We start from the raw sequence: 12,478 nt of genomic DNA on the forward strand, positions 1-12,478 counted from the left end.
TTGCTCAGCTGGATGTCTGTTTGCCTGTTAATGGCGGAGTGCTGGCAATTAACGTCTCGCCTGCTCTCCATTAACAACCTGCAGCCAAGCATCCCTCCCTATTTAAATGGTCAGAGCACAGAAGGAAAAAGTACATCCTCATGTAAACTTAATAAAAGTAATTGCATTTGTTAAGCCACATTAGATCGAAATGAGTGCTCCATCGTCATCATTATTGTAAATGTTATTCACATTGAGCATCTGAGAAGGCCATGTAATCTGTGGAAAGTATACAGAAAGTAATAACAATGAAATGGAAATGTTAATGGAATTGTATCTGAAGCATAATTGTTTATCTGTGACTCATGAGTGGATGAAGATCTACCATCAGGGTGACGTGGGTGCAGCACCCTGGCATATGCGAGAAAAAAGTAATGTAGGTGGTGTTGTACCAAATTCACCCCATTTTCATCAGACCACTCTTCACATGCACATGTGTTTCTCAAACTAAGAGGTATTATTTTATCTCTCTTATGGTAAATGTGTTTACTATTGATTAATTGTGTCATATTCTTAGGAGAGCCTACAGCCTACATTACTGTAGCTGTAATAAGATTTTAAGATGTTGATATCACTCCTGCCAAAATAATCCCAATCCTCTGTTAACTCCAAGTTGGAAGCCCAGAATAACTTCAGAGGTCATCTGTTGTAACTGACAGACCAGTGAGGTGTGGTCTCATCCCCGGCTCAGAACACACTGACACCCTATGTTTGTTTGTTTGTTTATTTTGACTCATTTTCTTTGTACTTTATTGTCCATGAATAATTGCCATCTCCTTTTTCCTCACATAGATTCGAAACTTAAGGAATTTCCAGTGAAAGAGGCAGAGGTCTTAAAAATCCTGACCCAGGTGAATGTAACCAGGCGGGAATGTGAAATTGTAAGTATTATAACCAGATTCTTGATTTATGCTAAGAAGCCCCCTCTATTCTCAGATAAAATTCCTAGTATTTACATCTTGCGAGAAGGTACGACTTGGGTCATGCCTTTTTTTCCCCTCTCCCTCTGACTTTACTTTTTTCTTTTTAGAAACTGGAATCGACTGATTTTGATGAAAAGAAGGAAATCAACAAGCGGAAGCAAATGATCTTAGAAGGAAAGGTGAGCGTTGAAAATGAGAAGCGACCATATTGTATATTTGCATTTAGACAACAAAACAAAAAATAGTACTTTCCATCCATCCTTCTATCTTAGCCTGCTTATTCTGCAGCGTGATCATGGGGATCTGGAGCCCCTCCTACCAGCATTGGACTCAAAGGCTTGAACCTTAGATGGGATGCTGCTCTAATGGGAGGCACACACCCATTCACTCATGCCAAGCCAGTTTAAAGTAACTGTTTAACCCAACAGCATACCTATAGTATGCTGAAAGCAAATACAGTACACACAGAGAATCCATTTTGGAGAAGTGCAGAACATGCAGACGGACAGTAAGCAGGGCTGGGATTGGAATGGGGTCTCTGGAAGTGAGATAGCACAGCAGAATTCTGCCATATATGCATTTCATGAATAAAATGCAGGGCAAAAAGTCGCAGGCAAGAACTAATTCTGAACAGTCCACCATTCTGTCACTGGACACACAAGCTGCAGATTGAACTCAAATCTCTGAGCGTCTGACTTGGGGCAGACTGTAGCCCTTGTGTCCATCTCCCATTATATGAACATTTTGTTCCAGTTTAAGGAAGCAGACATAAACCTTGAGCTGGCCACCAGAGTAATTTGTTCAGTCATCCTAAACCTGCTTGTTTGAGGGATGTGGGAGGGAAACCTATCGTAAAATGTAGTCATTTTGTCAGCCCTGGTGATGGCTGGAGGTGAGAGGTACAGCTTGCTTTTACCCACTTGTCCCATACTGGCATTCTGTGTTCGAACTGTTAATAGCATTTTGTCTAAAACCTCATAGGACCCGGAGCTGGAGGAAAAGAGGAAAGCTGAACTGGAAAAGATCAGGAAAAAGAAAAAACAGTTCAAGGAAAAGATCCAGCAGAGTCTCGATCAGAAGGAGGCAAGCAAGGTACAGAGGCGAATCCAGAAGAAGAAACGGAGGCAGGAGAGGCAAGCGGCCACAAAACAGCAGTAACCAGAAGTGTGATACACAGGCCGAATCCTTCAGGTTGTCCAGTCTTACCCTTCTCTTCTCAGTTGTGAAGCTGATTCTTGGGGATGGAGAAGTATTCTTCTAAGAAGCCTTTTTGCCCCCTTGTGTAATCGACAATACTCAGGCCTTAGAAAGGTGTTTGTGGGTAATTGCAGAGTAACATTTGGTTTTCGTATTTTCAGTGGGAGTGCAGATGTGTAGTCAGACAGATTGTCACTGTGTCTCATGCCTTGTTGGAGGCCCTACTCCTCATGGTCCAGCATCCCTGGACTGTTACGCCAAGCCTTGTGTTGGCTGTTGGCCCACTGCTTTGTGAGAACCGCTGACTCGACCTTAAGCAGCCTGTACTTTTACATTTATTTTCATCAGTATACAACCTGAGCGCTCAAGTCAACTACAAGTCGTTTCCTCACTTATTGTGCACAAAATTGTTTTCAGTGCTTCAACAAACAATTGCTTTACCCACTTGGGACATTTTGCAGATTTTCACTTTTTTTTGTAGTGCCTGTAGGTGTGAATCCACCCTTCCATTTTTGTTCCACTTCCTGTGATGATGGCCACGGTTATTACAGTTTGGGCAGACGTCTCAAAGAAAGTTCACAAAGTGGGGTCTGCCCAGTGGTCTGACGCGAGATCCACACCAGTACTTACGATGGTTGTTAAGTGGTTGAGTGGAAAAGGGCATCTGTACCTGAAACTGGTAGACACCTGAAACGCTGAATGACTTGATGATCGTAGCTACCTTATGGCTCAACTGGGAAGACCGACTTATAAGGTCTTGATAATGAAAGTGAATATATCTGTTCATTTTCATTATATCATGAAATGAATATTTTTGTGTTTTATTTATGAACTAAGATTTGTGATAAAAAGCGAAATAATTTAATAAAAAAACTAAATTCTTACATTCCATTCTGTCAGATCTACGTTACTCTGTTTCAGTGTACCCTGTGACGCCCTGGCATCCTGACACGCTGCTTCTATAACAAATGGCAAAGATTTCCCATCATCCTTTTCAATTCTGGTTATGTACCAGTATTTATGTGTTTTCAATGTAACTAACATATGTGACCGATAACAGGAGGCTCGAACTGTGGAGTGTCGTGTTTACTTTTCAGCAGACGCAAGAGTCTCAAGAGTGATGATAGAACTTCCTTGTTTGACCTTTCAGTCTGTAGACGTCCTGATGGCCGACTGAACGTTCTGGTAAAATGGAGTTGAGTGTCTGTGTTTTGGGCAGTGCCTTCCTCTTTCAGTGTTATCAATGGAGAATCCACAAGGCTTGCACATCTCTGCCTGCCAGGTTCTTTCCCGGAGCTGTCATAGTTTTAACCTTCACTCATGCTATCTGTGGGGCAGGAGGTCAGCGCTGGGGTTGGCGCCTGCTGTCGTCTTTCATGGGAATTCCAGGACTTTACAAATTTGTTTCAGTTCAGTGAGAGTTGACTTTTTTTCAGGAATGTTGGTTGTGTCTTCAGAACCTCTGAGGTTTGATTAATTGGCCAGGCCATTATTTTATGTATCACAAGCTGTGTTGACCCGATAACGTCCAACTGCAGAGCCAGAGCAGCATACATCACTGCAGGTCTATTGCATCAGAAGTTATAGGATGTAAGTTAAGGTTAAGGTTAGGGTTTGCTTGTAGTATAAATGGTGATAGTTAAGGTTTGGTGTGGTTAGCGTGTCAGTCAGTTTGATTTGTGACCATGAGTGTTTTTTACCAAACTGCTGCTCTAGATATGCGGTGATGTCACTTCTGCCTTGAAGCTCCTGGCGTAGTTCTGCAGTGACAAATGGGGCCGTGCCCTCACTCTCTCAGCCGACTGATGTGGGTTCTCTTTATTTAGTTCTGTCCTTTCTTCCATCAGTGTTAACCAGCGTCCCCACAGCATTATACTGCCATTGCTATACTTCACTGATGGGACGGGCAGTGTTAGCCCACCAGGTTTGGCCTTGAGGCTCAATCACATTGTCATCTGACCACAAACCTTTTTCCACAGCTGGGCCCCTCACATGCATCTCATGGATTTTGCCTTATAATGGCTGGCATAGCGGTTAAGGTTTTGGACTTCAAACCCTGAGGATGCAGGTTTGAATTCTGCTACTGTCACTGTGCGACTGTGGTCAAGTCACTTCATGCGTCTGTGCTCGAATCTGAGAAACAAAAGAAACGTAACCAACTCTATCTCAGCTGGTGGCAGTTGCCTTGGCTAAAGGCATCCGCTGGTAATGGCTTCTGTTGCTGCCACTCTGATGAAGAGCTCCTGATATTGTGGACTCCTGCACGTTTATCCTCATTTGTGTACTTCCTAATGATGGGCAGCTTCTCTGTGGCTCGGGCGTGGAGTTTTGACAGATGGTCTGCTTTAGACTGTGAGGGGGTCGTGTGATACGCCTGCCACTTCCTGATTGTGGAACTCCCAGGGGTCACTGGGGCAGCCAAGACCTTTGATAGTTTTTGTGCCCTTTTGTCTCTTCCTTCTCTGGTCTTCTTTTTCATAGTGGGGTCTCAGCCTGGCTAAAGACCCCTGCACAGATTTTTATAGCCAGAAAATGTGATCTTTACTCAAACTAATCAATCACTGAAGTCCAAATGAGACAGAAAGGTGGAAAAAAACTCCCACCGCTTGAATGAAGCATTTGGAGCTTACAGTAGAACTTATGTGCTTATGCTATGATATTTACTAGTGAGAAATCATTTAGTTTAGCTTTAAAGGTGAACTGTTAGAACACATAGGCTGTCAATACTCTGCTGTTGGAATTTTTTGGCAGTCAAGAAGTAGTGTTGACTTTCAATTTGGAATGGAATACTTCCACAAGGCACTGTACATGTCAGAGACCTCTTTTGTAGGTCATCCATTCAGATTGGCTGTGAATTCTGCAGCATGGCTTCTGTACAGTGACATCTAGTGATGGGAACAGAAAGTGCCAACGGCTTGAGGAGCAGGCGAAACAAAGTAGAGGGCAATTGAGCGAGCTACGATACACACTTCACTCAGTCGAGGCCCAGGGGAGGCCAGAGCCTGTTCTGGAAATGCCAAATAACCAGTCGTGGTGGAACTCGGGCCACCGGACAAGTGATGTGCTCACAGTGTGGTGCTAAAGGCCCAATCTCAACTGAGGGTTGTGCATTGCACCAACAGTGCGGGCTCTTTAGGTGGGCTCCATTAAAATCCTCCTCCTGTCCTCTGCTCCACAGCTGCGGTTCGCACCATTTGGTGCCCCTGTGGCCGCAGGTTTTTGTTCCAATCAGCTTCTCAACTCAGTCACTCTTACTGTTAACTGATCCCATTCTTCAATCAGTTGACCCTTTTATTTTGCATTTAGAAAAGTGCAGTAGTGTCAGATTTACACTTCTAGGATATTAAGACGTCTCTGCCTTTTTCTATTTTCTAAATGCTTTCTCTCTCAACCCCCTCATGTGTACTTTGTCTTTCTTAATTCTATCTGAAAATGGAGAGAGCAAACCCCAGCACGGATTATAACTTTGAGCATATTTAATATTTTTAAGCATATTTGAAATATTTATGCATAACCAGTTTGTAATTTGTACACGCCTGTAAACACAAACTGGGAAATAACGGCTGGCCTGCCTTCATCTTCTGCTCACTTCACTATTCCCACTAGCAGACATTTTAAGTGAGGATGCCACCATATATTCCAGTCCCGTCACCCTCCATTCTCACCTCTTCTGTTTCCCAGCTCTCCACAGCCTTCAATTTTACTTCTAAATTTTTCCCTGTACTCCTTTACACGTTTTAAATAAACTGAACTCAATAAGCTCTAAAGCTACTGAAATCCTCCTGGCATCTCACTGGAAAAACTGACAACATTAATATCTCTATCTATCTATCTATCTATCTATCTATCTCTTCATCCAGCATATCCTCCCAAACTGCTTGTTTTGCTTTATGATCCTTACCATAGCACCTCGGTTTTTTTTTCTTTCTTCGTCTCCATCATCACTGATGATTGGGGGTCTGGACTGAAAAGGAATCTTCAGGTTGGATTCCTTTTCTCCCCTTTTGATGTTCATTTTTCTTATTTCCTTGTTCCTTTAAAATTACTAAAATTGTTTCCACCAAACCTCTGCTAACACGTTTGGGACTTGCTATCCAGACAGCAGCACTTCCTAAAACCTAGCAGTTGACATGAAAGTCACTTCACTTTTGTGCCCCCGTTTATGGAGGTGTGGGTTAGGCTTGTGAGACCACTGAATGTTACATTCTGTCCCAACTGATGTCCTAGATGTCTGTTCAACTAGGAACAGGCACACGACACACACACACACACGTGACACGTGCCGTGGACTCTTGATCTTCTGTATTCAGCATGGAATACAGGCAGCTGGTCCAACAGTTTCACCGAGTTCAGGGCAGGAGGCCCAAGTGTAAGCGAAGTGGAAAGTTAAAGGAGCTGACATGGTGCATTGACATTCTCCTGTGTTTAGCCAACATCAGAGCTCCGAAGACTTGAAACAAATGTCATCCTGTAAAACCTCAGCCACCAGCACACAAGGAATGAACTAGCTGTTGTGGTCTTTCAACTTTTAAGATTCCATTATGCAGAAAAATCTTACACGTTAAACCAACCATTGGATTAATAATAAAATAGCACAACGTATAGCTTAAAGCTTTCAGACCTTGTAATCTCGAGGCTGTTGATTCAGTCCCCCCCTCCGGCCCATTGTGTGGCCTTGAATGCTCAAGGAGCCTGCGCTCCAATTGTACAAAATGAACACAAGCAGCTGTAACCACAAAACGTCTACAGTGGTTATCTTGGAAAAGGCTCTGATCGGAATAAGGGCCGACTTGCTTGTAATTAGATCTTGAGTAGTGTTGGGGAACATTGCTTGTAAAAGTGGCCATGATAACCCGAGGGTTTTGTTCTCTCTAATTACTGAACTACTTCAACCTGCGTCTTGCCCAATTACCTCCTCTACCAAAGTGTGTGAAAAATTCCTCCACTTTTTCCGTAGCACAATTAAAGATCTAAATAAACGAACATAAATCCATCGTCTGTTTATATCTTTTATTGCCTTCCCAACCATCCAGCTCCTTTTCTAAATTTTCACCAGTCACATCGGCATTTGTTAATGACCTGCTTTGTAAGATGGTGCCCACTATCTGTGTACTGGACCCCATCCTGCCTTCATGCCATAATCCCGACTGTTACGACAATAACCAATACATCCCTCGACACTGAGTTTGTGCCAGCCACTTTTAAAATCGCTTCTGTAAGCCCCATGTTACAAAAGGCTGGTCTTGATGCTGACAATCTTAATTTTGGCCCATATCTCACTTACCTTTTCTGTCAAAAGTTCTTCAGCATGTTGTAGCCTCCCAAGTCACCAGTCACTTAATGTCTAATAGTTTGATGGAAGCCTTTTGGTCTCGTTTAGGACGCAGCACTGCTGTGAAACTGCTGTTTCGGGTAACTAATGATTTGCTTATGGCATCAGACTCACAACAAACCAGCATATTAATTCTGTTAGATCTTAGTGCCACATTTGACACTCAGGTCAGACATGACATTCTACTGTCCAGAATGGAGACCATGCTGGGTATCTCTGGCATTGTCCTCCAGTGGTTAAAGTCCTACCTGACTGACAGGCAAGAGTTTGTTAAGATCCAGCTCAACGCCAGTCACACAGGGCTCTGTCCTCAGCCCTCTGCTTCCCCTGGCCATATCATTCGTAGCTTAGACTGGGTTATCATTTTTTTGCTGATGATACTCAACTCTATTTCAGTGTTAAAGGTGAAACTTCATCAGGGCTTGGCACAACTCGCCTCATTGAAATTAAACCTGCATGCAGCAGAACTCTTTAAAATTAAGTGAACTCCTGCAAATTGGCACTAAAGCGCAACTTCAGAAAATTAGCTCTTTCTCCGTCACTCTTGACAGTGATCTCATTAGACCTTCTTCTGATGTGAGGAATCTTGGTGTCATTTTTGATTCCGACCTTTCTTATTCGGCCCACATAAACCACATTAAGAAACTTTCTTACTTTCACCTCTGTAACATATTCTGTGTTCACTCATTCCTTTCTTTTCTAATGCTGAGAAACTTCTCCACACTTTTATCACATCCCACACTGACTACTGTAAGTCCCAACTTCCAAGTGCTGCTTCTAATCTTATAGTTGTGTTCAGAATAATAGAAGTGTGTTTACAAAAGCGAGTAAAGCTCCAAATCCTTATAATAGCTTTTATTTCCATACATGAAAATCCATTGGAAACACTGCACATTATATTCCAAATCAAAACATGAAGAAAAATGTATCAAATGTGTTATTCCTTTTCAGAAAGTGAAGAAAATTGAATATTAGACTGTTCATAATAGCAGCAGTGTGGAGTTACAATAAGTGAGGTCATTCATTTTGTGTCAATTATGGGGAAGGCAGGCAGGCAGCAAATGTTGCACATGCTGGTTACAGTGCATTTCGGCCTGAAAATCGAGAGTAAAATGGGTCGTTCCAGACCTGCTTCAGAAGAACATACTTTGGTTAAAAAGTTGATTGCAGAGGGGAAAACAAAGAAGTGCAGAAAATGGTACGCTGCTCAGCTAGAATGATCGCATATGGACTGATTGACTGGCCTAAAGAGAAATGGCACAACGTTCTGTGGACTGATGAAAGCAAGATTGTTCATTTTGGGCACAGGGGCCGCAGACAATTTGTCAGATGACCCCAGTGAGAAGTCAAGCAAAATGACACCTTTAGTTAGCCAATAAAAGGTGTCATTTCATTGGCTTCTCACTACATTCATAATGGCTAACACGGTACAACACCCTAGTACTTCAGATGACCCCCAAACACTGAATTAAAGCCACAGTACACCATGAAGAGAGTGAAGCAAACCTCATGATATGGAGAGGTTTCTCATATCATGGTGTCGGGCCTATTTATCACATACCAGGCATCATGGATCAGTTTGAATACTTCAAAATACTTGAAGAAATCATGTTGCCTTGTGACGAAGAGGAAATGCCCTTGAAATGGGTGTTTCAACAAGACAACAACCCCAAACACATCAGTAAACAAGCAGCATCTTGGTTCCAGACCAACAAGAGTGGCCAGCCCAATCCTCGGACCTTAATCCAATAGAAAACTTGTGGGGTGACATCATAAACGCGGCTTCTGAGGCAAACCCAACACAGATGTGCAGCAGTTCTCAGAAACGGTGGCTATACATCTGAACAACTTCCAACTACTATACTATACAACTACTTCTTTGATTCAAAGGAAAGCAAAATCTTGAAACATTTTTCAGTTTATACAGTGAATGTTGAGTTTGAGAATGCAGGCACTGCATTTAATATTTTATTTTCTTCAGGTTTTGATTTGGAATAGAATGTGCAGTGTTCCCAGTGCATCTGTGTGTATGGAAATAAAAGCTATTATAAGGACTTGGAGCTTTATTCACTTTTTTTAAATACATTATTATTATGCTGAACACAACTGTATATCACAGCTCCAAATGATTCAAAACACTGCTGCAAGAGTCCTAACATGAACAAGCAAAAGCAAACACATAACACCCACCCTGCTTCACCGACTCCCAGCGTCTTACAGGATTGAGTATAAAACTCTACTATTAACCTACAAATCTTTAAATGGCCTCCCACCAGACTACATCAGTGACCTTCTCCATCACTACCCTCCTGTTGGCCCACTAAGATCCTCTGATTCTGACAACGTTGTTGTGCCCCACGCTAACCTGCACTCTATGAGTGACGGGGCCTTCAGCTGTATAGCACCCAGACTTTGGAATGACCTCCTGAAATTAATTAGATAAGAGGACTCCATTCATTCTTTCAGCGTAAAACTCATCTGTTCAGGGAGGCTTTACCTTAACCTAACATTCTGCCCTTTACCTCTCTGATGTTACTTGTCTCAGTAACTGCCGCTCCGCCATCTTTGGCCTGTGGACGCTGCAAGTGGTGGGTAGCTGGAGGGGGATGATTTTGCTGCTCACGCACTGTAGTGTCCCTCGGGCGGCTCCCGGTGACCTGTGGTCCATAGTCACCGGGGCCACAGCTATCGCTCGTGTGCAGGATGGAGACTTGATGGGGCAATTCGCTGCCCACCTACTTCGCCATCGCAGCTACTGCACCTGATTGGATGTAGACTGTTGGGGGCATTTCACTGCCTGCTCTCCACACAAAGCTGCCCTGTTCGTTCTCGGTGGGCGGCTGGCAATGCTGCAAGTGGTGACCAGGTTGTGGCTGAACAGAGGCCATTGAGGGTGTGAATGGGGCAGCGGGGAGTAGCACTGTAGTGTGCCTAAGGTGGCTGCCTGTTGAATGGGGGCGGTGTTGGGCGATTCACTACCCGCCTTTGGCCACACCGTGTTTGTTCTCGGTGGGTGGACGCTGCAGGCAGCATACTGTAGTGAACCGCCCCACGTCACCCCATTCATTCTCAATAACAAGCCTGCTTGTACTGTTACACACATAGCAGGAAGTTGTCTCTTGTCAGAACATCAGACGTGTTGATGACGGGTGCCTTCCTGCTGTGATAGCGTGGACAGTGCTGTGCAGAAGAGCTCATCTTAACCTTTTGTCTTCACACTTCAAGAATGTCTCTGAAACACAAATCTGATGCAATTGCTGGTGATACAGTAAAGAAGAGGAAAACCATCACCATGAAAAATAAAGTAGAAATAATAAAAAGGTCAGGTTAAACTTCATCATTCATTGGCAGAACACTTGAGTTACAGACGGTCAACAATAGCATTTATTAAAATAATGTACCTGTTCTGACTTGCACACAAATTCAACTTAAGTACAAAGCTACAGTCCCTATCTCGTACGTAACCTGGGGACTGCCTGTGCTCTTGTGTTTAAATAAGTGCCCTGTGCATGAGAAAGGTGCTATATAAATAAAATGTATTGTTAAAATTAGTCATATTGCATACCCAAAAAAGTAACTAAATATCATATCTATCTAGTTATTATATAATGTAATGTGTTACAAACAAGTGCATTATTTTTTGTTGTATGAGAACATGTACATTCCACTGGCCAGTATGTTACTCATCCTAAACCCACATATGAAGCGTCATGAAAGTGACCTGTCACACGGCTAAACCTGGCAATTTTCTTGTATTTTATAAATATGTCTGGTCCTTCATGGGCTGTGAAGTAAATGGCATCCAGCCCTTTTTCCCATCCACAAAGCAAGCCCCAAAGATTCAAGGTTAACAATACCAATGGGTTATAAAAATTAGATGAAACTAAGGCTAAAAAGGATCAAATTTAAAATCAGGAATATTTTAGGGCTATAAAAGGTACAACACAGTGATAAAAAAAAAACTAGGCCGATAGTAGAGGGGGCCACACCAAATATAATTTTACAGCCCCCCCCCCATCTTAACATTAGGGCTCTAGTTTAAAAATGGGCCCACCCCCACGAACTTTAAGTTTAGAATTTGTCGTAGGCCCATCTAAAAAAAAACAACAGGAAGACAAAATTAATGTTAGGACCGAGGCTGCCTTGACTCCAAATTTCAGCCCCGGTCCACGATCTTAAGTTTAGGCATCGGGATGTAGAAAAGCCACCCCCCCCCATGGACTTTAAGGTTAGTCCTGGGGGAGGGCAGGCCGATCTACACCCAAGACCCCCAGGAGTCAACCGACAAACTGATCACCACAGATCAAGATATCAGTAGCAGATAACTCAATTAAAACTAAACTGGCACTTTACTTGTCCTTCTGTTACTGCAGTGCACTGAGCACTCAAGTCTGCATGACTTTGTGATTGAGCCCTTAAAAAGGACTGGCATGTCATCCACCATGCCTGCTTCTTGCCGCACGCCCAGCACTGCTGTGAGGATCACTGGCTCCATGTGACCTTAAACTGATTAAGTCTACCTCTCACTACATGCAGCATTAAATGTATCCTCTTTTTCTTTAGTTCTTATCAATTGCTTTCCTGCTATGCATGTGCTTGACCTCTTCCTCACGAAGTGTTCACACATGTACATGATGCTACTGAATTAACACAGAAGTATTGTGTTTATTCAGTAGCAACATCCAGGAAACACTTTTTTTTTTTTTTTTTTAAAGAAACAGATTTTTTATTTTACTTGAATAATACAAGTTTTGTGTTCGATTATTTGGTACATGCTATGTAACACACACTATCTCCAACACTGCTCACGAGTAGTGCTTGGTAGCTGAGGCACCGCTATAACCAATGTTCTGCCCTTCTACACACTAAATCCCCAATTAATTTTCCTAAAGAAAGAGTTGAATGGGACACTAACTTGCCATTAAATAACAGAACATTGAGAAATAGAACAGGAGTGGGATGGGGATCAAAATAAAGACAAGCACAG

At 42.8% G+C, this 12,478-nt stretch overlaps 1 protein-coding gene across 1 annotated transcript in view; it reads left to right on the plus strand.

The window, feature by feature from the left end:
* The window catches only part of ddx49 (DEAD (Asp-Glu-Ala-Asp) box polypeptide 49), a 31,246-nt gene extending 28,220 nt beyond the window's left edge, over positions 1–3,026 (plus strand). Inside the window, exons 11-13 of the mRNA XM_039766583.1 lie at positions 832–920; positions 1,070–1,141; positions 1,944–3,026. Of these exons, the coding sequence (XP_039622517.1) occupies positions 832–920; positions 1,070–1,141; positions 1,944–2,120 (338 nt within the window). The 3' untranslated portion in view covers positions 2,121–3,026. The remainder of the gene's footprint in view (positions 1–831; positions 921–1,069; positions 1,142–1,943) is intronic.
* Positions 3,027–12,478: the final 9,452 nt, after the last annotated feature.

Source organism: Polypterus senegalus, chromosome 10 (assembly GCF_016835505.1).
Source record: "Polypterus senegalus isolate Bchr_013 chromosome 10, ASM1683550v1, whole genome shotgun sequence".
Lineage (NCBI taxonomy): Eukaryota > Metazoa > Chordata > Cladistia > Polypteriformes > Polypteridae > Polypterus > Polypterus senegalus.